The sequence below is a fragment of the Erpetoichthys calabaricus genome, chromosome 9 (assembly GCF_900747795.2).
Source record: "Erpetoichthys calabaricus chromosome 9, fErpCal1.3, whole genome shotgun sequence".
Taxonomy (NCBI): Eukaryota; Metazoa; Chordata; class Cladistia; order Polypteriformes; family Polypteridae; genus Erpetoichthys; species Erpetoichthys calabaricus.
Genome location: NC_041402.2, coordinates 59,802,106 through 59,829,535, shown reverse-complemented (window position 1 = coordinate 59,829,535; position 27,430 = coordinate 59,802,106). Strand labels below are relative to the sequence as shown.

The 27,430-nt window shown below is 37.1% G+C and overlaps 1 protein-coding gene across 1 annotated transcript in view; it reads right to left on the bottom strand.

Moving 5' to 3' along the window:
* vps35 (VPS35 retromer complex component) overlaps positions 1-27,430 on the bottom strand; it is an 85,905-nt gene that overhangs the window by 22,755 nt on the left and 35,720 nt on the right. Inside the window, exons 5-8 of the mRNA XM_028809658.2 lie at positions 26,388-26,570; positions 15,265-15,478; positions 12,911-12,994; positions 3,226-3,335 (exon numbers count right to left, since the gene is read on the bottom strand). Coding sequence (XP_028665491.1) covers positions 3,226-3,335; positions 12,911-12,994; positions 15,265-15,478; positions 26,388-26,570 — 591 coding nt within the window. The remainder of the gene's footprint in view (positions 1-3,225; positions 3,336-12,910; positions 12,995-15,264; positions 15,479-26,387; positions 26,571-27,430) is intronic.

The following is a 27,430-nucleotide window of genomic DNA, read 5'->3' as shown; positions in this document are numbered from 1 at the left end:
CTATTATGGTCTGCAATAACAAAGTTACAAAAATGCAGATAGTTTAACCCTTAAACTACCTGAACCGGCTATAGTCAGTTCCCAATGCAATTTACCAGCACACCAGAGCAGAGTATATTCAGAAAAGTACATTCGTTGAACGCCGCAACCGGCTAGAGACGGTTTCCAGTGCAATTTGGAAGCACGCCGAACCCGAGTATATGCAGCGACATACATTCAGCAATGTATATTCATTGAATGCTGCAACCGGCTATAGTCGTGTCTCAGTGCAATTTGTCAGCACGCAGGGGACGAGTATATTCGGCGAAGAATATTCATTGAACCCCGCAACCAGCTATATTTGTTTCACAGAGCAATTTACCAGCACGCCGGAGCTGATCAGTCAGTGCCGTATATTCGTTGAGCAGCCAGCTCATGACCACAGCCGGCCTGTGGCAGAACTGCAGCACCACTGTCTCTGGGATTCAGCCGCTGCACTAGACGAGCCTGCAATCATCAGCGTTTACCTATGTGTGTTCACACGCAGACAGTTCGAGCGCAGTTGGCTCAGTGATTTACTGAATTTTCAATGGCGTCAGTTGCACCTTGAACATAATAGACTGTTGCAGTAGTTTTTTTTTTGTAAGTTTTTACAGTTCATTTACAGTGTGTACAATGATCAGTGTTGCAGTAAATGTGATGCTCTTTGCATGAAAAAAATGTGTTTCACTAAAATTTCACATTTTCTTTGTGAATTATGACATTTACTTAAAAAGTGCAGCTAAAAAGTATTTGACGTCCAGGTGTGAATTAACCCCCAAGTATGTGGCGGTTTAAGGGTTAAAAACGAGCCGAGACTGAATGGCAAGAGAAGTAACAGACTGACCTCAAAAGGATGAAGTCAAAGTAAGACTAGAGGTCCAAAGGATAACACATTAAAAGCATTGTTCACAAAGCTCATTCTTCTCACTATTCTCTTTTCTACTGATATTGACTGAACAAAAGACTCCAATGTCTTTAATGCAATATTAAAACTTTGATGACATTCTGCCACAGGAAAAAAATAAGATTTCCATTGGGATCAACTGTAAAGAAATTAATGTAAAACTGTGAAGAACACAGTAATAATAGTAAAATAACACTTCTAAAGAAACCATTCAACCATTGTTGCACAAGTATCAGATCTATGAGAATAATTTTGCTACCAACCAAAAATCCACAAAAGATGTATACAGTAAGTTTATTGCTTGTGTCCTGAAAATCTGAGCAAACTAACTGGTTGGTTTATTTACAGATACCTTCAATGTTTTTTTCTGTGCTAGTCGGTTCAGTTGCTCTTCTCAATTACTCCATTGCCTAATAAAAAAAAAATCTGTCACTGCAGCAGTTCACTATTACCTAATAGCACTGAAATCAATTCTGATTTCAAGAGTCCTGTCCTCAATTCAAAAAGGCATTTCCAAGACAGCTTGCGTTTCCTGTTTATGATATGTGCCGATTTTTCTGAGTTTCTAATTAACAATTTTTTTAGCCAATAAATAAATAAAAATAAAATAAAAACATGTTTTTGCATGTTTTGAGCATGCAGTTGGATAAATGACAGATGTGGATTATGGGACACATGTAAAGTGAGTTATTTTTTTTAATGCACTGTTTCCACATTGTTTGCTGTTGTACAGCATTGGTTACCATTGAGTGCAATATATCATAACATGCATCTCCATTATGCATGAAAACATTACATTAGAATTTTTATGGCATCACTGCAAACTACACAGGGTAAGTATATGATTACATTTTTTAGGTGGAGTATTAAGCAGGCTGAGAAAATTAATGGATAGATTTTGCAGTTCCATAGAAACCTTTTCACAAATACCATACATAAATTTGGTGTGCTTTTATACTACATTAACTGGTATCTCAATAAAAAACAAGATAAATATCATTTTTAGTCAAAGACTACATGGTTGCCTGTTTAAAAAAAAAAAAAAAAAAAAAAAAAGTACCAAAAAAATGTACCTGTCAGCAGGGAAATAAGATGTTCTGTTTTACATTTTACATAACACTGATTGGTAACGTACAGTAGAGGTTCCGAAACTCAAGACCCCACTGTGGCCGCAGGTGTTTGCTCAAAGCAGATTTGCAATCAATAATAATTAACAGATTTTATTAACTAGTCTTTTTTATTTCTGCTTTCAGAAAAGCACAGCAATATGATTTTTACATTTAGAAACCATTTAGAAATATTTCTTTTTTTCTAGCTTTAAATGCCTCTCTCTCTCTCTCTTTTGTCATTTTCCTGTTATTTTGTCCTTTTCCTGTGTAATTTACTCCCTTCATTGTATCCTAATAATGACAATTAAAAACAAGCAGAGCAAACACCCAGAAAAGCAACAACAGAATGATAGAAGGCTGCAACTACTTCAGTGCCGGACAAACTAATTAATAAATAATGGCTTACATAAACCGAACACCTGGAAAAACTAAAATGAAAATCAAGTTGAAAATATTATTTAAAAAAAAAATAATAATAAAATAAGTTTGGTAAATTTTTATTAGCAGTTATATGGGAATAATGAAGTTTTTTTTCCTATTTCTGTTTTGACCCTAAAACAAAGAAACTGGCAAGTAACAGCTCACTTATTTAGGCCAAGTCCAATTAAAAAAAAACAGACGTTGGCTAGAACAAAAACCTCCAGCCACAGTGGGTCCCCAGGACTGAGTCAATCCATTAACAGTTTATCTTCATAATCCTTTCAAACTAGTCATGATTATTTTGTATGACTGCAGCTTAATGTTTTTTTTTTTTTTTTTAATTTTTATTAGAGTCTAACCAGTTTGAGATTTTTACCTTGATACCAATTTTAGTAAAAAAAAAAAAAAAAAGTATTATTTCCAATAACTGGTATTCGCGACCGATAAAAATCCTCTGTCCCTTGAGACACCACCAACTACTATTGAAAAAGCTTCTGATAACTGACACAGGACAAGACTATATTTTAACCTAAGAGGTGGAAACTATATCAGAACAGTTCATGCTTTGGTTGGTTAATTGCTCTCAGTGGTCGCACAACAAAATATGAAATCAGAACTGCAAAATGTGCACCTGCGAATGATTAAGAACTATTAAAACCTAACATTTTACAAAAGTATACTATTTACTTAGACTACAGTCTTTAAAAATTTTTTGACAACACATTTCATATTAAGTCTCCTAGCATTATTACTTATTAGAAAAACCCTTACCGGTCAATCAGTGCTATTATGATGTTTTTGACATTCACATGCTGGTGGAGCTCTGCACAGGAACGCAGGAATGGATTGAGCGTCTGAAGATGAAACTCATCTGGAAAGACCTTTAATAATAATAAAAAAAGATAAATTCTATAGATACCACAACAATGAAATACTGAAAAGTTAAAAAGTGTTTTAATTTTTAACAAAGTTTATTTAAAAAGCGCAAATTTCATGATATTGTATGCTTGGCATTATTGATCCAAATTCTTTTCATGCAAAAGGTGCTAATTCAAATTTAAACACACAAAAAAAGAATATTCAAAAACAGTTCTGAGCAGAACTTAAAGCCTCTTTCACACAGCACATTTGTTAACCCTTAAATAGTTGCAGACAATTCATACGCTCCAGTAAACAGAAACTTTATCCATTTTGTGCAGCAAACACTGCACAATGACCATTCAGAACAAAAGGAAACACATGCAAAGATGCCCAAATTACTTAAACTAATGTAATATTAGCATAAAGAAAGGTCCGGTGCACATACATGATAGAAGAGTTAGACCGACACACATTTGCTTAATACAAGCAAATTTTTACTATATCATGTAAACATTTATTGTAATTTTTAAATATACAGTGGGTATAAAAAAGCAGATGCTGTTTCTTATTTATCTTTGACTTAGATGTTTTATGTTGCATCAAGTAAATAAAGCTAAAGAAAAAAAATGTGTGTGTTTTCATGTTATGCAGTAAAGCTACAAAATGTAAATGTTTTTATAGAGGGTGATTCTTTTCTCTACCCACTGTATATAGAAATATACATTATATAGTATAATAAAAAGTATACTGTTCCCATTTTAAAGTTGACTAGGACTAATAGTTGTACCACTCCAAGGAACTGAAATGTTTTGAATTACCATCTTTATTTTGGTACTTTGAGCTGGCTAGGGGAATGGGGCTAATGAGGTATTCGATAGTTTTTGCCCATTAGTATATCTGTCTTTTAATTTTTCTTATGTACATCTTGATATATTAAAAAACAAATTTAAATTTATGAACCAACGTGTCCAAACTAACATTTACAAAAAATATACAATTGAGTGTTTTATTTTCATGATTCAATTTTCAAGGCAGAGAGGGTGGATTTTCCTCCAAGTCAACAACAAATGGGAGAAACTTTACTGGCTTTAGGGGTTTTCAGCATAGGGTTTATAAACAATGAGATGATAATAGTGGACTTCCTGATTTATCTTACTTACCATGTGCACATAAACTATAAGTAAATACATTTTGTATTAACTGAAAACTAAAAACTGCTGGAAACCAATACTAAAAATTCAGACATGAATAATAATTATAAATGATGGCATTACCATTTGAATTAGTGAATTCCAAAATAATTCAGTTTTTGTCATTTAGACAAACTCTTTAAACCTGCTTTTATAAACAGACATTTTTCAAGAAGTCTGCCAGAAAATCACTTGGTCAGGTTTTTGACATTTGCTGTTGTGAGATCAACATCAGTATATGGAGGAAACATTAGCTGGTTGACAATACTTATGGAAAAGTTATATTTAATGAACAAATCAAAACAACTCAAAATTTCAAATGTCACGAACTCAATACTTCAACTTTCCTGGCTTTAAAATTTGCAAATTATAACTTGTAATGAAATCTTGTCAATAACAGAATTAAAATTTAAAAATACTTGTAAAACAACACTTGCTCAGTTGTTTTCAAGCTGCTTCACTATCTGATCTGACCTTGCTATTATGACTGTACTACTCCAGAATTTGCTACTGAATTGGATCGCAATAGTTAAATCGTAACTGGAGACTGAATTCCCTTCACTTTCATACCATCCAAATAAGTGTGGTTTGTGATTTCACCATATTTGGCACCTTTTGGTTATTACAGTAATGAATATCAGTATGACTTTAAAAACAAACAAATATAGCATTAGCCAATTTGATTTGAGCAATTTAGCATTCTGTTTTAGCAGTCATGTTAAATGCGTGTCTCTGAGAATATGCACTTCTGTGAACACATTACATGTTGATCCAAACTGGATAAGTTGGTTATTAAAAAGGATAGGTGAACAACAAACTGCAACTATATTCATTATTGTGAAGCCAGCATTTATTCATCAGGTCTATAGCTGTACTTCAAAAAGATTAATCAGGCTATCATTTCAACTCCCTTAATCAAATATATGACCCTACAAGATCAAATAGTTGCTTTACAACAACTAATTAATCACATCATCACAGTACGAAAGGAACAAGGATGAGCAGGATGAGCGCTGCCAGAGCCCTACAAAATGACCTCCAGCAGACCACCTGTATGACTGTCTCTTAAACAATTAGAAACAGACTTCATGAGGGTGGCCTGAGGGCTCGACATCCTCTAGTGGGCCTTGTGCTCACTTCCCAGCACCATGGAGCTCGACTGGCATTTGCCATTGAATACCAGAATTCGTAGGTCCACCACTGGCATCCAGAGCAGGTTTACCCAGAACACGGGTCTGGAGAAGGTGTGGAGAATGTAATGTTGCCTGTAACATCGTTCAGCATGACCAGTTTGGTGGTGGTTAATGGGTCTGGGGAGGCATATCCATGAAGGGACGCACAGACCTCAACAGGCTAGACAACGGTACTGGGATGAAATCCTTGGACCCATTGTCAGACCCTATGCTGGTGCAGGGGGTCCTGGATTCCTCCTGGTGCACGACAATGCCCGGCCTCATGTGGCGAGAGTATGCAGGCAGTTCCCGGAGAATGAAGGAACTGATATTATTGATTGGCCTCCACGCCTGACCTAAATCCAATAGAACACCACTGGGACATTATGTTTAGGTCCATCTAATGCCACCAGGTTGCACCTCAGACTGTCCAGGAGCTCAGTGATGTCCTGGTCCAGATCTGGGATGAGATCCCCCCCAGGACACCATCCGTCGTTTCATTAAGAGCATGCCCCGACATTGTCAGGCATGCATACAAATACGTGGAGGCCATACAAACTACCGAGTACGATTTGGAGTTGCTGCAATGAAATTTCTGCAAAATGGACTAGCCTGCCGCATCATTTTTTCACTTTGATTTTTGGGGTGACTTTGAATTCAGCCTTCTGTAGATTGAGAATTTTTATTTCCATCAAACGATGTGGCATCCTTTCGTTCCTAACACATTACCCAGTCCATATCAGTATAGGTATCCAGCAGGATTTCTTCCCCAACCCTGAATACTGGTGTGTGTGTGTGTGTGTATATATATATGTATATATGAAACAAATTCTACAACTTATACATATCTTCAGTTGCTCACCTGTACCAGTCACATTAATTAGTTTAAAAATTGTGTACTGACTGTCCTCAGACAAAAAGGAAGCATTTTAAAATGAGGACCTAGAGCTGATGCTTGTTGACAGTGGCACTGAATGATTAGGACATAAGAAAAAGAATCAGCCATTGTGACGGATAATGCCATTATTATGAAGCTACTTCTAGCCAGCTGCTTGGAGCACACGCTTACTTTTGTATTGCAAGCTGCTCTGAAAATTCCAACAATTGCTGACTCGCTTTTCCAGGTGAGGCACGTTACAAACATTTACCACCGTAGCAGTACAGCTAGCCACGTGCTTAAAGAGAAGCAACAACAGTTATTGGACTTGGCAAAACACAAAATTGTGATTGATGCAATCGTGCAATGGAACAGCACATTGGAAACAGCAGTAGGTTATCTTAACAGCTCTGTTGCTCTCGTTGTGACTGTCATGCAGAGTGTCCATCTGCAACACATCCACCACAGGTACCCAGTAGTTTTTAATGTGCGATTGTCATGTAGAAATCTGTTGCCCTGGATGTTAAGTTATTGCAAGTTAGAGTTACTCTCTCCACTGGCCTGAAAGATGTGATGATTCTTTACTTAAAACCTTCTTAAAGCCTCAGTAAAATAAATTCACTCAATTGCTTTCTGGTGGGTATAGTATACCGCAGTTCAAAAACCTGTATCATTTGTCAAAAGCCCTTGTTTTCAACAATTGTATAGGGTGTCTTATCTTTACAGATAAAAACTGCCATGATTGTTATTTTTTGGACATGAGGTGAATTTAATTGAAAACTTGGAGCTACTTGCCATCTCCAGTGTAGATTATTTAATATCTACTCATTTGGATGTCAACTGAAATTACATTTATGGGTGACGTTGGGATAAATGATTTCTTACAATTGTTGTGTTACAACAAAAATTAACGTCCGAGCACAGCTTACACATGGCTTTGCTTTTTTCCAGTGGTTCTTTACTGATGCACCGTTTGCATCTGTAGTAAGTCCAAACATCTGATTTAAGGGTCTAAGACACCGATTTCAGTTAAAAAGGTACACCAGTTTATAATAATAATAATTCTTTGCATTTATATACACAATTGTAAAGTACTTAACAGGCACATTAGCACCATCTACTGGATCAGATGCCAAAAGCGCTAAGCAAAAATGTACATATTGGAATTGAGCACGATAGCGATTCACAAGATCGATCTTGAGACTTTCAGAATCGATATATTGAACCGTTAACATGAAAAATAACGATTAAATCAGAAAAATATATATTTTTACCCAGGCCTTGCTGTCAGTACTGCTTTACAGGAAGGGTTTTCAACCGCTGAGGCATACTGTAGCTAGAGCACCTTTCAAAGCATAGGGGGCAGGAAGATTACAGGATTACCAGACATTTAAGCTCAAAAAATATACTTAACATGAAAAAGAATAAACCAACTGCAATGATTATGATGTTTCTGTCAATTTATTATTCACTTGTGAGAGTATCTTTAGAAATCTGGCTGTTGGTCCGGACTAAGCAAGCTCACTTCCATCTGTTGTCTTGGTAAATACAGCAGATCTGACACTTCACATTAAATTTTTAAGTTTGTGATTTTCGTATAAACATAAAAAATTAAGAAAAGCAACAAATATAAAACGGTTAAAATGTTGCAAAACCAGTGAAGATGGGTGTTTTTGTGAAGATGTCCTCAACTGCAGATTTACACTAAGAATAGATATAGGTATAGCCTCCACTGAGCCCTGATCTCAAAATCATTGAGGACATCTGAGATCATCCAGACAAATGGAAGCAACCGAGACAACCAAAGTCAGCAGAACAACTGTGGCACGTTTTCCAAGTTGTTCGAAAAAAGAATTACAAACTGTTTGCTTATAAAACTGCATGACAGTGAACTTAAGAGAACTGAGGAAGTTTTAACAATAGGCTTTCATTGTAAAAAATTTTTTTTTTTTTAACATATGCCTATGACTTTTACACAATACCGTATATATTTATATACAAATATACAGTATTCACACACTAATGCACCATTTTCTCCCACATGAAACAAATGATTCCATTAAAATTGCCAAAAAACCCACACACTACATTCTATGCACTGCACTTTAAATAGTTGGATCTATAACTTGTTAAATTGAACATTAAAATCATATCAAACTGTGCACTACAGTAAAAATTTACTGGCAGTGCAATTTATTTCCATTAAACTCATACAAAATCCGAGGAGATTACCTTTGCCTGCATATATCCAAAAAATATACTCTGAAACACTAGTTCTGCTAGCATATGCTTTGCAGGAGGTAGTGTACAAGTTTCAACTTTAATCAGTTCCCTAGTGATGCAGGCTCCAATATCAAGAGTGGCTGCTTTTCTATTATTTGGCTCTCCTTTCACTGCACATTTTACATTTCCTTATAACACTACAAGCCTGATGTCATTTTTTTGTAGTTAGGAAATGCTAGCATGGTTTGTGTATTTGACAGGAGAGGGAAAGAGCCAAAATGTCAATCCTGCCAAAGCAATAATTTACATATACTTGATAGTGGAAAAATTTAAAGAGCAACATCTACCAAAACACATTTCCATTACAAATTGCCTATTTTCAAAGGTAATAAGACTGTAATACCTTGGGGGGGATGGGCTTTAATCTGATGAAATTTAAAAAACAAATGTGGGACAGGATGCATTCCATCTAATTCAGTATATTATTGTTATATATTTCAAAATCTATTGCAAAGGAATACTTATGGGAGAAATATTTCATCAACCTAAAAAAACAAATATTTTATTGTTCTACATGAATTCTTTTAACATCAGAGAGGAAACCGAAAAACAACAAAGACCAAAATTTTAAAAGAACTGCATGGCAATCTCTGTACTGCTGAAACCCACACAAGAGCACTTGTTTTAGAGAAAATAACCAGTAATTACTGTACAATTGGTACCAGTACATTGTTCTGTAACTATAACAACAACAAGGAGCAACCAAGGTAGCCTAAAAGAAAGGGAGAAAAGATCAAGGATCAAAGAACTCCCAAAAGCATATTTTAGTTTGGTCCTCTCAACTAAAAGTGGACAGTCCACTCACTAACTTGATCTTTTTAAATAAATTCTTTCTTAATTTGACCTAAATGTTAAGTTTTGTTATTTAAGTACATGTTCAAGATTAAAGAAAGTATTTGACTATAGCTCGGCAAAAGCAAGAATATATAATTTGGATGAAAAGTTTGATACGCTAGGAGAACACACAAAAAAGAGAAGATCTTTTTGTTAGAAAACACTTTAACCTTGGGAATATTAATTTTAATTAAAAAAAAAAAACTGCTCAGTGAGAAAAGCATATTGCACAAATATATTCAAGTACCACCACTTGAATATAAAATAATTTAATATAAAGTGATACCATTCCACATTAATCTGAAAGTCTGAAAGTTGTTAAACTGTAAAGATATAAAATTACTGGATATAAAAGAACAAAATATGCAAGCCATCTACAAAGGCATTACAAAATAAGCCTTAAAAATATAATTTTACATAAATATGTGATTAGTTAATTCAATAATTTTAAAAATTGCTTTTGAATATTTTACATAACACAGGCAAAATCTATGAAAATATAGGTGTGCACTGTGCATATGTAAATTTTACAGATAATGTAAATGTTTATATGAAGAATCTTTTATTTCAAATGCTGCTTTAAGTTTTATAAATGCTTGCTTAAAATTAAATTTGGTGATGGTTTCTAAATAACTGCAAAAGTATAGCACTGAAGGTAGACAATTATTCAGACATAATCATAATTAAAGTTAATCCCCTCAAAGCTGGCTGTTTTCACATTTTGAACATGGTATCTACCTATATCATCTCTTTTGTTAACTGTTTATTGGTGGCTGCACTTGTTTGACTTTTACATGGCAAAAGTTAATGTTACTAGTTGCTTGTTACGTGTTAATGCCACAGCAGAATATACTTGTAGGCCTCAAAAGCACCAGAAAACTGAAGACTTAAACCTTTACCTACAAACTTGCTTTCTCCATGTTCACCTGGGTTTCATCCAGATGGTCCAGTTTCCTCCCACTGTCCAAAGACATGCAAGGTTAGGAGGACAGGTAATGCTAAATTTACCCTAGTGTGCTTCCGTGCAAGTATGCTTACCCTGCGATTGACTGCCACCCAGCCCAGAAATTGTTCCTGCCTTGTGCTCAATGATTGCTAGGAATGCTGCCAACTTTTCAGTGACCCTGCTCTGGATAAGAGGATTTATAAGACAGACAGTTGGATGGGTGGATTGGGTTAGGCGGAGAACTGGTTCCAAATTTCCAAGCACTGGGTAATGGAAAAGATGAATTATGGTTCCAATTATCAATTCATACGCATGCATTTTCAATCTTCTATAGGAGTCTAACAAACATTTTTGATGTATACACACACTTCTACCCCTGAACCTGCATTGCAACAATGATGTAGCGTACATCATGTGTCAATTGCATATCCATTTGTTTTGCACAGCACATGGGCTGTAAACTATGGACCTTAGCAAACACTTAAAAGTATGGCTACATTTCATTAGAGAAAATAATGACAATGTAAAATGCAGAAATTGTGACAGATATTTTCCATTAAGGGAAGGCTATACAATAAGCATATTGAAACGGTTACAGTAAAGCATTAACTCAAAAGAATTAACAGTCTTCAATGAACTGTGGTCACACGGTCCCGGTGCCTCAGCTAGTGCTAGTACACTGCACTCGGATAACATTATAACACTTAACTAGTAAGTCATGCCACTCAACCCCAGTTGAGTCCTAGGCGGAGGACAATACTTTGAATATGCCATGGCATCCAAGAAAATGATTAACTTGTATATAAGGGCCCAAAGTGTGCCAAAAAAAAAAAAAAAAAACAATTCCAACAGCAGAAGCACCATAACCACCAGCCTGGACTGCTGACACAAGGCAGGTTGGGGGTGGGTGTATGGATGGATGGATGCTTTATTAATCCCAATGGGAAATTCACATTCTTCAGCAGCAGCATACTGATACAATAAATAATATTAAATTAAAGAATGATAATAATGCAGGTGAAAAACAGACAATAACTATGTATAATGTTAAATGTTAACATTTACCCCCCCGGATGGAATTAAAGAGTCGCATAGTTCGGGGGAGGAACAATCTCTTCAATCTGTCAGTGGAGCAGGACAGTGACAGCAGTCTGTCGCTGAAGCTGCTCTTCTGTCTGGAGATGATACTATTAAGTGGATGCAGTGGATTCTCCATAATTGATAGGAGCCTGCTGAGCACCCTTCGCTCTGCCACAGATGTTAAACTGTCCAGCTCCATGCCAACAATAGAGCTTGCCTTCCTCACCTGTTTGTCCAGACGTGAGGCGTCTTTCCTCTTAATACTGCCTCCCCAGCACACCACTGCGTAGAAGAGGGCGCTCGCCACAACTGTCTGATAGAACATCTGCAGCATCTTATTGCAGATGTTGAATGACGCCAGCCTTCTAAGGTAGTATAACCGGCTCTGTCCTTTCTTGCACAGTGCATCAGTATTGGCAGTCCAGTCTAATTTATCATCCAGCTGCACTCCCAGATATTTATAGGTCTGCACCATCTGTACACAGTCACCTTTGATGATCACGGGGTCTATGAGGGGTCTGGGCCTCATGCTGTAGGTGCCAAATTCTGACCCTATCTGTACTTCAGCAGAAACTGAGATCCATCAGACCAAGCTGCATTTTTCAAGTCTTCAACTGTCCAGTTTTGGTGAGCTTGGGCAAACTGTAGCCTTAGATTTCTATTTCTGGCTGACAGGAGTAGAATCCCACCTCAAGGTTCAATTCCAAGATGCTTTTTTGCTTATAATGGTTGTATAAAAAGGTTGGGTGTTACTGTAGCATTTCTGTCAGCTTGAACCAGTCTGCCCATTCTCCTCATCAACAAGGTGTTTCTGTCCACAGAAGTGCCACTCACTGGATGTTTTTTGTTTTTCACACCAATCTGCCTAAACTCTAGTGACGTTTATGCACAAAAATCTCAGGAGATCAGAAGATACAGAAATACTCAAACCAGTCTGTTTGCAACCAATAACAATGCCAGAGTCAAAATCACCAAGATCACATTTTCTTGCAATTCTAGAGTTTGATGTGAACATTAACTAAAGTGGCTGAATTGTATCTGCAAGTTTTTATGCATTGTACTGCTAAGATTAGGTTACTGCATGGATAAGCAGATACACAAAGTGTTTCTAATAATTTGCTCCATGAGTAGATAAGCTTGACTTCAGATGTAAATTTATGAAAAAAAAGAAAAAAAACCCCCACAATACTAATACATTTTTAAAAGCATTTACCTGGATAATACATTCCATAAGGTACTCCTGAGCCAGAGCATCTCTGCAGTTTACAACTTGCTCTAAAATTCCAGTCAGGACAATCTAAAAGTAAAAGCAGAGAGAACAAGCTTTTAGAAAGGATTAATTTGCAAAGGTACCCTCTGGTTCTTTGTAACAATGAATCCTTGAAGTTTAACACATTTGAACAATTATTGCCTTCCTAACATTCGTGTACATCATCTTTGAAAACTCCTGATTACAATTGAAAGTTCCTCTTTTAAAAAACGTTTCCACTACGCTGATTTTTATTAATCATTTGCATTCATATTTAAAGAAACCTTGAAAGAAAACATTGTTTTGCTTAGAATGTAAAAAGAAAATTAAGAAATGCAAGTTTAAGCAAATTGTATAAAATTTACTTTACAAAAAACCAGTAAAACTCAACTGAAGAAGTTTCACTTTAAAAACCACATAAGAATGCATTCCAACTACAGTGGACCCTTGACTTACAACCAGTCCTCGCGAACGAACTGAGTTCGTAACTCAAGACTATTTTTCCCATAAGAAATAATGGAAATACCCATAATGCGTTCTGAACCTCCCACAGCAACACTTAAACTTTTCATAATACAAAAGGATTGTATAATGTGCATAATTTACCAAGACACCAATAATTTTTCTAATGTACGAACCAAAAAGTTATAAAAAGTGCTTAGCCTACCAGAAACAACAATTTCATACTGTACTCGCCATTTAATTTGACATCTTTGGGTTACAGGAAGGGAGGAGGAGGAGAATGAAATGGAAGGTGGTTATTGTTTGGAAGGAGCCTCCTTATACAAATCTTTTCTTTGTAAAATTGTCGAGATGGTGGATTTCGACAATTGCTGTACATATTAGTGAGATTGGTCACACGAACACCACTCTCATATTTCCGCACAATTTCCTTCTTCATTTCGATTGTGATCGCTTTCCTTACCTTCGTTACCTTCTCTTCCTTCCTTAGCAATTATCAAAATAAATTACATAAATCACCGCACTGACTGAAATTACGTCCACAAACACATGTATCTGGGCTCCGACTGACGCTTACGAACGCTCTCGGCTGTTTGTTTACAATCGCACAAGCGGATACACGTGACCGCATTCGGGTCGTAACGCAAGACATTGGTCGTAAATCAAAACAAAAATTTTGGTCGTAAAATCAAGTTGTTCGCATGTCAGGCCGGTCGTATATCAAGGGTTGACTGTATGTTCAAAAAATTCAGTGCTGTGTCTTACATTTCTGTTTAGTTTATCATGTTATTTGATGACTGACCATGTAAAAGTTTAAAAATATTAAGTTTATGACAAGGTGGATTCAAATGTATTATGCATGAAAAAGTGATTGAAAGCTAAACAGAAAACAAAGCAAGTTACAAATATGTTCACCACACTGTCTTCACAAAGAGTAACATTTTGTTCACTAATAAATGCACTAAAATAATCAAGCAAATAAGATATTAATGAGGATGTTGTGGTGAGTTGTAGCAGAAATATGAAGATCCTGAATTCACAGTGATTGAAGGCCGTCAAATTATAGCTTTTTAACAAGATTTACATTGCAAGGCATTCTGGTTGCAGCTGTCATTGTAACTAGCTTACAAGACTAAGCGCAAGCCTAACCGTATTTATCCAAGGAGATATTCTAATAAACTACACTAGTGCTTTTGAATATATCTTTTGACGTGGGGTGTATATTAAAACTTAAGTAAAACAATCACATTAGTGCCAGGAGAACACAGTCAAAGTGTATATTACGTATATAGGCATTTAATACACCACTTTATATGAACTACTTTAAAACGAACCCATACTTTACCTTTTTTTTTTTTTTTTTAAATTTGCTTGAATATACTGCATGTTACACAATAATAAAATACAATGAAAACTAATATCAAGTTCTAAATTGCACTACATTCTGAACATTCAGAATTCTACGAATTAAAGGAACCAACCAGAAAGTCAGTAACCAGAGTCTTGGATCTGAATTAAATTAAAATGGGTTTACTTAAATATAAGAAGAAAAGCAATAACGCAATTTCTGTTTTAATCTACTAAAATTTTCTAACTGACTAAAACAGAAGAACGCTTTATCTGCCTTAGACAGACAGCATAAAAGAAAACCTGTCTTATAAAGGCTTCATTACCTTCTTTAACCTCAACACTATTTAACCAAAAATAAGATCTGGGTCTAAGAAATGGCATCAGCAAAACTGTTCCATGATGTATTAATATACCATTGGTACTACTTTACACAGTAGACAATGCAAGTTGTAGGCATTTGTTAAAACTAAATTAATATGTTAAACATGTACCACAGTATTACCCACCTGCTTGTATTTATCAACATTTACTCCCTCTAGTTGACTTAGGCGAACAAGGTTGGTCCCAACAAGAATTCTCAATTCTTGTCTCTCTCTTTCTCGCTTCTCCCGGTCTCTGCTATGACCCTGATGCTGCATTCGAACCCAAAGCTTGTTCATTTCTGCAAAGTTCAGCAGGACAAAGTCCACTGAGTCATTAATATCTCCAGTGGTTTCCTCTCTGTCAATGGGGAGGGGAAAAAGTTTAGGGAAAATATTAAAATAAAGTGCATAGCAATTCCATTTTTGAAAGCTAATAATAAAATATAGCACTTATAATGCAGCAAAAGGAGTAGCAATGGACAAAAATATCACACTGCAAATAGGGAATTATTAAAATTGGAACTGAAATCCTGTTATAATGAGACAATAAAGAATAAAGAACTGAAAGAAAATTAGTTCAACAGAAATTGCTATAAATTGCATCTTTCAGTCAGAGTTCTGCTTCTGGTCAAAAAAATTAGTTTGGAACTGAAAAATATCACATATATATTATATTAAATATGTGGGCATTACCCAAAAATGTTCTGCTGCTAAGAAATTATCAAAAATATTACGGGTTAACCAACATCCAAGGCTTACTTCGCGTATTCTGTACTACTCTAGCAGGTCAATTAGCAATCAGTCTACGCTTTGCTTTATTTCACTTGTGAGTAGTGGTCTCTTGCACAGACAGCTAAGTGCAGCTGAACTCTTATATTCTATATCTCTCATATGCACAAGTGATCACTGTATGAAGTTTCAGCAAATAAATTACAGATTTTACATTTACAATTCAGATTTACATGCTACATGCTTTAACTCAGATGTGGGCTTTAGTTGACAAGTGATTTTCAGTGAAAAACAGCCAGTTTCACATTGTATTATGTAATCTAACTTCACTCTAATCTCTTGTTATGCATAATTTTAAATCTTCTTACATTGCAAAACATAATGCAATTTTAGATTCATCACATTCAATTTGTGTTAACCAAATGTTTTGTAATGAGGTTGTTCTATGATGGTTATGACAAACACAACTGGATATTTCCCCATTGTGTTACATTAAATCTGGCGCTCTGTTTCATAACTGCCTTGCTGTATATACATCCCTGTTAATACTGGAACCTTCAGGTACCAGATGTAAATAATTTAAGAAGGTACTCTACATATCTTCAGGAAAAACTTATAAACAACTTCAAACAAGTTTTGCTGCACATTTGTTACAAAAAAAAAAAAAAAGTGATCACTAAGAAAAACTATACAGAAAAAAGATACAGCTGCTGACCACACAGTGGTCATGTTGTTACAGTACGGTGCTGTATTGCTTTAAGCATGTTGAAAGGTTTAAATATTGCCAAAAGCTTTTCACCATATCATAGGAGGGCTGTAAAGATCCAGACTTACAGAGGACTATGTTTTCACTTACAAACAATTTGTCAAAATACAAACTTGTCTGCTTTATCACTGAACATCTTCAAAGATTATACATAGAATGCAATCATACAGTTAGGTCCATAAATATTTGGACAGAGACAACTTTTTTCTAATTTCGGTTCTGTACATTACCACAATGAATTTTAAATGAAACAACTCAGATGCAGTTGAAGTGCAGACTTTTAGCATTAATTCAGTGGGGTGAACAAAACGATTGCATAAAAATGTGAGGCAACTAAAGCATTTTTTTTTTTAAACACAACCCCTTCATTTCAGGGGCTCAAAAGTAATTGGACAATTGACTCAAAGGCTTTTCATGGGAAGGTGTGGGATCCGTCGTTATGTCATTATCAATTAAGCAGGTAAAAGGCCTGGGGCCTCATGTACACTATAACATGGCGTAAGCACAAAAGCGGGAATGTGCGTACGCAAACTTCCACGTTCTTCCGCTACATAAATCCCGATCAGCGTGTAAAGTAACGGACGTGCACGCGCCTTCTGTCCCGCCCCAACTCCTCCCAGAATTACGCCTCTTTGAATATGCAAATCAAAATAAAAAGCCCTTAAGCTCAGCCTTCTGTGAAAAGACAATGGGAAAAGCACGGGGGAAAATATAAGAATTTCAGTGAATACCAAGTGGAGGCAAGGAAAAACGTACTATTTGTTGGTTTAAACAGTGGTTATGGGCGGAGTGGTGGCTCTGAGGCTAAGGATCTGCGCTGGTATCCCAAAGGTTGCCGGTTCGAATCCCCGTCACTGCCAAAAAGGCCACTGCTCTGCTGGGCCCTTGAGCAAGGTCCTTAACCTGTAATTGCTCCAGGGGCGCTGTACAATGGCTGACCCTGCGCTCTGACCCCAAGGGGTATGCGAAAACTACCAAATTCCTAATACAAGAAATTGTATAAGGCAAAATAAAGAACAAAAAAAAAAAAAAAAATCAACAAAATGAAGTTGATCGAGTGACATAGCATCGGAGAAACTCGAAAGCTCAAGTTCACAAAGTCGCGCAGTGCCCGAAATAAAAAAAGAAGTTGTCACATATCAAAGTCAGCGTGAAAAGTGGGGGAAAAAAAGCACGAAATGTCAACTGTAATCTCGAAATTTCCACTTTAATCACGTAGTTTATTTTGTCATTAAAAGTAGATCATAAACTTCATCTTAAAATAATTTTACTAGTTTCTCAAATCCCATCGTAACTAAAGTAGCACGTTAAATGCTTTGTTCTGTGTTTGATCTTCTATGTGCTCTGTGTGTGTGAATCGCTACGTGCTTCCGTTCTTTCTCCGACAGGACACAGAATCCATTACATTCGTGATATTACAGCTTTCTGAATAATTAAAATACTGAGATGTATACGTGATATCTTTTTCATGATGATAGGGATGAAAGCATGTTATTAAACATGGGAACACTGTGGCGCAGTGATTGTTCATATCTCACGCAAGAGGCTTGCTGCGCCATGCTCAACCTTCGATGAAATAATTACAGAAGTTCTGTCTCTTTCAAACGTACTAACCTCCAATTCCTGTCCTTACTTTTCTTTCTCCAAATACCCAAATCGCCACACAATCAGCTCTGTAATAGCTTAGAATGCCGATTCTTCAAAACGTTTAAGGAACACAGAATAATTAAACCTGTACTGCGAAGATATTTCAATCCGTCTATCCTTCCAGTGTCGCATCAGCACCAGCAAGAATACAACGCAATGTAGGAACAATCCCTGAGCGCTGCGGCACCGTGTCCTCACATGTTTAATTATTAACGATACAGATTATTTAAATGAAGTTAAAGTTTTATCTGTATACTATAATCAACATATTTTGCTGCATTTCATCTTAAAAATGATATTGTCATCATACGCGCTTTATAAAGTGGCGTAGGTTGTGCAATTTTATAACTGTAGTGCAAGTTTATAGTGGGGTAATTGTACTTATAAGTACAATGCATTCTACAAGGAGCACTTGATTGAGTGCATTTATAGTTCTTGGGATGAAACGGTTTCCAAACCGCGAGTTCCGTACAGGAAAGGCTTTGAACCGCTTTGCCACGGCTGAGACAGCGTTCTTGATATTGTATACCAATAATTCTCTTTCTGATCTGCTGCTGCGATTCCCCACTCAGATACAGTGATATAAATATTCCAAGTGGTGCAGTGAGTAATATGGTAAAAGATGATCCGCTGTGGCAACCCTTAACGGGAGCAGCTGACAGAAGAAGATGATGCAGTGAGAGTAACAACGCTAAAGCAGTTATGGTATCTGGAATACTATGGCTATTTCCTGGACCATTAAATTGCTATAGTTTAATTACAATCAGATGTATTACACGAATAAACAATATGCAGTTAATTTCAGTGTATTTATAAAGCTGTGTCAGGAATGTGGGTTTAAGAAAGAATGGGTAACAGTAACAGTAGCACTGCTTTGACGCTGGGTGCCGCCAGTCTGCAAAACTGAGCAGAGAAATTGCGTACGCCAGGGTATGAGGTACCGTGGAAATGTGCGTGGCTTTACGCCAAGTTTAGGTTTTATACATCGCGATTTGAGCGTGGGAACGTTCGTACGCACGATTTCTGTGCGTACGCACCATTTATATATGAGGCCTCTGGAGTTGATTTGAGGTGTGGTGCTTGCATGTGGAAGATTTTGCTGTGAACAGACAACATGCGGTCAATGGAGCTCTCCATGCAGGTGAAAGAAGCCGCCCTTAAGCTGCGAAAACAGAGAAAACCCATCCGAGAAATTGCTACAATATTACGAATGGCAAAATCTACAGTATGGTACATCCTGAGAAAGAAAGCAAGCACTGGTGAACTTGGCAATGCAAAAAGACATGGACGTCCACAGAAGACAACAGTGGTGGATGATCGCAGAATCATTTCCATGGTGAAGAAAAACCCCTTCACAACAGCCAACCAAGTGAACAACACTTTCCATGGGGTCGGCGTATTGATATCCAAGTCTACCACAAAGACTGCATGAAAGTAAATACAGAGGGTGCACTGCAAGATGCAAGCCACTCATAAGCCTCAAGAATAGAAAGGCTAGATTGGACTTTGCTAAAGAACATCTAAAAAAGCCAGCACAGTTCTGGAAAAACATTCTTTGGACAGATGAAACCAAGATCAACCTCTACCAGAATGATGGCAAGAAAAAAGTATGGAGAAGGAGTGGAACAGCTCATTATCCAAAGCATACCACATCATCTGTAAAACACGGTGGAGGCAGTGTGATGGCTTAGGCGTGCATGGCTGCCAGTGACATTGGGACACTAGTGTTTATTGATGATGTGACACAGGACAGAAGCAGCCGAATGAATTCTGAAGTGTTCAGTGACATACTGTCTGCTCAAATCCAGCTAAATGCAGACAAAATTGATTGGGCGGCATTTCATGATACAGATGGACAATGACCCAAAACATACAGCCAACGCAAAAGCAAAGATGTGGAAAATTCTTGAATGGCCAAGTCAGTCACCTGATCTTAACCCAATTGAGCATGCATTTCACTTGTTGAAGACTAAACTTCAGACAGAAAGGCCCACAAACAAACAACAACTGAAAGCCGCTGCAGTAAAGGCGTGGCAGAGCATTAAAAAGGAGGGAACCCAGCATCTGGTGGTGTCCATGAATTCAAGACTTCAGGCTGTCATTGCCAACAAAGGATTTTCAACCAAGTATTAGAAATGAACATTTTATTTCCAGTTATTTATTTAATTTGTCCAATTACTTTTGAGCCCCTGAAATGAAGGGATTGTGTTAAAAAAAATGCTTTAGTTGCCTCACATTTTTATGCAATCGTTTTGTTCACCCCACTGAATTAAAGCTGAAAGTCTGCACTTCAACTGCATCTGAGTTGTTTCATTTAAAATTCATTGAGTAATGTACAGAACCAAAATTAGAAAAAAGTTGTCTCTGTCCAAATATTTATGGACCCAACTGTAAACGTGCTCGTTTATGTGTATGTTGGAACCTCGGTTTGTGAGCATAATTCGTTCCGGAAATGTGCTTGTAATCCAAAGCATGTGTATATCAAAGCAAATTTCCCCATAAAAATAATGGAAACACAGATAATTCGTTTCACAACCCACAAATATTTATATAAAAATTAATACAAAATATAAAGTAAAAATATGTAAAACAAATTAACCTTTGAAAAGAATCGTAGCTGGAGTGAGGGAGACACGAGAGAGGAGAAGAGGACAGTTATTGTGTAGGACGACTTTCACTCTAACGGAATAACTGTTATCTGTTTTTTGCGACTTTAAAAAGGAAACCTATCCAATGGCAGTTAAGAGTCACTACTCTTGGACACAAAATAAAAAAAAATGCTTTACGCACTGTAAGGTTTCTAAACTCTTTTGGGATTCCCCCTCAATGGAACAACACGTGGAAGAGCGTAACAAAGCAACCGCAGGCTCCCAGTGCTGTAGCAGTTCGCCATAAAAGTGAATCAGAAAAGATCGCAGTCAAGCTATAAGCACCTGCCGCCGATGGGTGATGCAAGGAACATTATAAATGCAGCACAGTATTACTTAGCCATTAACCTAGTCATGACCCTGCCCGATTGCTGCGTCTCTGTATAAGAGAGCGGTAGATCCCGCTACAATACATAACCGTGCCGTTCCTGTTTCAAGCTGATTTTGCAAAAGTACTGCGACTCAGCCTCGTGTTTTGGGGTGCATGACAGGGACTTGCACGTTACAACACACACGTGGTCACCATGCTAAAGTAAACAGTATACACTCATACGGAGGTTGACTATATGAGTGAGGCACGCCCACTGAGATGCATGGGAGACAATTATCCATAATCCCCATGTGACGCTTGGCGGACTAAGTGTACACATACTACTCGTATTGCAAGACCTTGCTCACTTATCAAGGTAAAATTTATTAAACATTTTAGCTCATCTTGCAAAACACTCACAAAGTTACTCACAATCCAAGGTTTCACTGTATAATAAAAAATACAGCATTCTATCTAAGCTAAAATTTCTCTCTTGGGACAAATTACTGTCTAGCTGGTATATGTATTTTGCAACTGAAACAATTGCAAAACAATTTCAACTGTTAAACAAACTGGGAAATTAATAAGCAATCTACATATATATTGCAAGTGACCTGCTAAGCAAATTCAAAAGCTTTTTTCATTGAATCTCACAATTGAGATACAGCTTGAGTATCACTAATTGAAAAGGTCTGGGACCAGAAGTATATTGGAATATTTACATATACATAATGAAAGATCACGGGGACACCCTTAATCAAGTATGGAAATATAGCCAAACTACCTAAATAACAGCTCGCATGCATAATGATTCATATAACCGAGCCTTTACTATTGTAGTGACCTTTTCAAGGGTAAAGGAAAGAGACATGTGAGAATACAATTGAAGAAAATAAATAAATAAATAAAAAACACACCACACACTTAGGGTGGGAGACAAGGGTGGTAAGAAACAGAACTGATTTCGAAGAAATACTGAACCGAACTATGTACAGTCTTCCCCACAGTTCTGTGAGGTACGTCTTCACCAAGTTGTGCTGGCTCAGATCATTGGAAGGGACATTATACATAGCTAATTAAAACCAAGACTTTCTCTGTCTGCTCTCACTCATGACGTTCACGTGGCCATACTATGCTCATCGCTTTCCCTTTACCATACCATTCCCTCTTCCTCTTTTCCATCCCACCCAGAGAGAGTCTAGCATCTCCGAGTCTATTTGTTTACATTGTGCCCATTGCTCCTGCTACCAGTCCTAATTTCTACAGCCAGCTTGTGCTGTCACATTCTTTATCCTATCTCTACACTACATTATAATGTGCATTGCCATGACAAACATATTAAACCTCAAAGTGATGAATGTGATCCTCTAAAATGCTATGTCAATGATGTCTATTTGTACTGAAGAACTGTCAGCTTATATCACCTACCTGTTGTCATTTCTCCTAGAACAGGCAGACTGGTCAGGAATACCTCAGCCAAGATTCACTCTATTATTCCCACTGTGCTGGAAGCCACCAAGTCACTACATTCTGTTTTCATATGGTGTAGGTGTACATACATAAAATAACATGTTTTTGCCAACATATAAAAGCAATTTACAGCAGTGTAGCTTTTCTGATGTATTTAACCAAATTTTTATTGCAATATTAGCATCTAGTGAAAATAAGGCTGGTGGTGTTAACTGTAAATGGTGACATTCTATTAATCTCCAGAATGCAGAGGAGAGGCGCTACAATCTTTGCTCCCTCTAAGCTGTGCACAGGCGCAGCACTTTTAACTATGCTGTGCAGCACTGAGCGCTCATCTACTGTTTCACTGCTCAGCAATGTCCAGTGCTCATTGAAGATCCCCCAAATCCTACACCCATCTTTGATTGAGTATCTGTTCTTTGATGCTTTGCAGAATACCCTAACACTTGGATTATCATTAGTGTGTCTTAGCTTCTCAGGGGACACTATTACAAGATGACTTGGATCTGTAAAGGTAAATTGCACAGGAATATGCAATACAGCAGGTTATATAAACCAGATTTTTCATACTCGATTCTAAGCAAAGTTTTTTTTTGTTTAATAAAAACCACAACACACCGTAGTGTGGACGTTTCCATTTGTGATGTCATGTAGGCTCTTAAAAAGTTTTGGATTTTGGAGCACTTTGGAGTTTTGGATTAGGGATATTCAACCTGTATAAGTATTTGGGATATTAATTGGCCTACATTCAATTAACTGGTCTATGTCATCTAGCTAGTGTGCCAAATAATCTTGCTGAAGTGGAAGATTCCTGCACAACCCTGCACTAAACTATAGCAGTAAGATATACCATATTCTCTGAAAATAAACTTTATTCAGTGAGGGCTCTCCAGTTATGTTTAATGCATGCCTAGTTTTTTAGTAGTTTATAATTTATTTGGTAGTGGAATACATGGGATACGTGAAATAGGGAAAATTAGAATAAATGTAGGCGGCAGTAGTACCGCTGCTGCCTCGCAGTTAGAAGACCTGGGTTAGCTTCCCGGGTCCTCCCTGCATGGAGTTTGCATGTTCTCTCCATGTCTGCGTGGGTTTCCTCCTACACTCCAAAGACATGCAGGTTAGGTGAATTGGCGATCCTAAATTGTCCCTAGTGTGTGTGTGTGCCCTGCCCAGGGTTTGTTTCCTGCCTTGCACCCTGTGTTGGCTGGGATTGGCTCCAGCAGACCCCCGTGACGCTGTAGTTAGGATATAGCGGGTTGGATGATGGATGGATAGAAAAAATTTAACTTCCCATCCCCACCACACAAATTAATGGTTTAGAAATTCAATAAACTATACTGGAGTGAAATAATTTCAAATATTTCCTCTCATTTTAAAAAAAGAGCAATGTGACCGAGATTCAGAGAATTGCACTTGCATTCAGCAACGTCATGAGGCAATAGACTTCAATGGTGCTGACAAATTAAATCAGCATGGGAACGGCATCAGTGATGACTCACCAACAGTACTAGCTCTAATTGCATCATTCAAAAGAACAGTTTCACAGCCAGCTAAAGGAGAGCCTATAAAAACAACACGCATGTCACACTTAAAGATTTTCGAGTAAGTACAGCTAAGCGAACGGTCCTTCCAAAAAAAAAAAAAAATGCAAAGAGTAACAATAGATTGGTTCAGCAAAGTAATGCAGTGTGCTACAATATATTAAAGTATTGTGGAACTGATGCTGTATTTGACAAAGACATTAATAGCTTGAGATTTTAGACAGACCTTTTACAATAGCTAAAGTAATAAGCTTTATTAAAACATATCTAAAATCATTTGCTTCCGTCAAGAAAATAAAAGCTTTAATTGCTTTTGAGATTTTCTGAGCTAAAATTATTCTTTAGCCTATTAACCAGCAGATTCAAGTGCTCCAAGGCTATACTCTGAAGTGAGTTACAGAAGAATAAACTGGACTGGATTTAAAAACTGCATTGTGGTGTACATAGGCTTCTTTTGTTTAATTTTCCAGAGAAAAGCACATGTTACAAATATGTGCCTCCACAGAGACTCCAAACCTTTGTTTTGCTGGATGTACCAGTTTCTGAAATGGCAAATGACAAACCTTTGACACAATTTCATAGTACAGGAAACAGAAAAATTCAAATTTGCTGCAAAAGTACTATACCTATCCAATTTCTAAAAACACTCCTCCGGTTGAGTCACAAAAAACAAGAGTCGCAGGACAATCATATCTAAACAACCAAACCTATAAAATGACCCAAATGTAATGTTTAAAGAAGCTGAGGGCATGGAAATGGATCCAGTACAAGAGTACATTACTTAAACTATACATGGTCAGAAGAATACAATGTACCCTAAGTTCTTGTCAATAAGCCGCGGCTTATCTAAGGAAAAAAGTTGTGAAAATGAAAAAATAGAATATCGGCTTTTACATAAGTCCGGCTTATACATCCATCGCGGGGGTTGCGTTCCAGAGCCACCCGCGAAATAAGAATATCCGCGAAGTAGAAACCATATGTTTATATGGTTATTTTTATATTGTCATGCTTGGGTCACAGATTTGCGCAGAAACACAGGAGGTTGTAGAGAGACAGGAATGTTATTCAAACACTGCAAACAAACATTTGTCTCTTTTTCAAAAGTTTAAACTGTGCTCCATGACAAGACAGAGATGACAGTTCCGTCTCACAATTAAAAGAATGCAAACATATCTTCCTCTTCAAAGCAGTGAAGCAAACAAATCAATATGTCTGTTTGGCTTTTAAGTATGCGAAGCACCGCGGCACAAAGCTGTTGAAGGCGGCAGCTCACACCCCCTCCGTCAGGAGCAGACAAAGAGAGAGAGAGGGAGAGTTTGTTTTTCAGTCAAAAATCAATACGTGCCCTTCGAGCTTTTAAGTATGCGAAGCACTGTGCAGCATGTCTTTTCAGGAATCAGCTTTACAAAAGATAGCAACGTGAAGATAATCTTTCAGCATTTTTAGACGAGCGTCCGTATCGTCTAGGTGTGCAAACAGCCCCCCTGCTCAATCCCCATACGTCAGGATCACAGATAGCGCAAGAGAGAGAGAACAGTAAGCCGGGTAGCTTCTCAGCCATCTGCCAATAGCGTCCCTTGTATTAAATCAACTGGGCAAACCAACTGAGGAAGCATGTACCAGAAATTAAAAGACCCATTGTCCGCAGAAATCCGCGATATATATTTAAATATGCTTACATATAAAATCACAATTTAAATGACCGCTACACGCTCGTGTTGACTCGGCGACGCCCAGAGCAGAAAGAACGCGCTCCGGCCGCTCCAACCGCGTCATGCGGGGAGTGAGAGAGATGGCAATATCTCACACTCTCTCCCCCCTTAAAGAAATTAAATGGGCGCGAGTGAGACCACTGACCTCCCTCCCTTCTATTAGTTATAGGTTATAGTACGTTCGGCTTATCCATGAGTCCGGCTTATCTATGATACGATTTTATTTTAAAAATTCGTATGATTTTTGGTCTCCGGCTAATACATGAGTCCGGCTTATAGACAAGAACTTAGGGTAATAGTAATAGTAAGCTAAATGTAAACACATTGAATAACACTGAGAAAACCTTGAACAACAGAGAAAACTAACATTGCAAGAGTTCATACTATACTGTATACAAGAATACAAAAACAGTCCCATTCACAAAAAGGATAAATACTTACTCGGGCTGTTCACCATCATCTGGTAGAATGTTTCTGGTGCACTGCAGAAGGTAGTTTCTGAGGAATAACCCTCGCAGGGGATGCTGCACACCTCTGCACATCTCCACTAAATCTTTAAGAATATCCTTACGAGACTGCGGAAATGACCGCACATAAACTACTCCAACTGTGATCAACAAGTATCTGTGTGGAAAACACAACAAAAATACTGTTGATTAAATCATGGAAGTTGGTTTGGAATTACTTTGTACAGTGGAACCTCGGTTCACGACCATAATTCGTTCCAAAACTCTGGTCGTAAACCGATTTGGTTGTGAACTGAGGCAATTTCCCCCATAGGATTGTATGTAAATACAATTAATCTGTTCCAGACCATACGAACTGTATGTAAATATATATATATATTTTTTTTTTAAGCACAAATATAATTAAACCATAGAATGCACAGCGTAATAGTAAACTAAATGTAAAAACATTGAATAACACTGAGAAAACCTTGAACAATAGAGAAAACTAACATTGCAAGAGTTCACGCTATACTGTAGCCTTATGACCCGAACGCTGTAAAATTTTTTTTTTTTTTTTTTTTTTTTGAGTTTTAAGCACAGGGGGAAAAAAAGGAACATTTGAACAAATACGAACTTTATTTAAAAGCCAACCATAAGCAACCAAGAAAGTAACATTGCAGGAGTTCACACTAACAGCATTACATCCTGATCACTGTGTAAATTTTTTTTTTTTTTTGAGTTTTAAGCACAGGGGAAAAAAAAGAACATTTGAAAAAAGAGAAAAGTAACATTGCAACAATTCACGCTACGAACCGAAAAATGAACATTCTGAAAAATCCGTAATACAAAAACTAACCATAAACCACCAAGAAAACTAACCTTGCATGAATCAAGTTCTGGCATGAAGTGAGGAGGAACTGGGTGGAGAACAATCCGGTCTCGTAGCAGTTGAAGACTTGTTGCGGGATGTAGCCTTCATCCTCCACTAATTTTGTGAAATTTTTTCACAAATTCTTTCGCAGCTTCAGCGTCGAA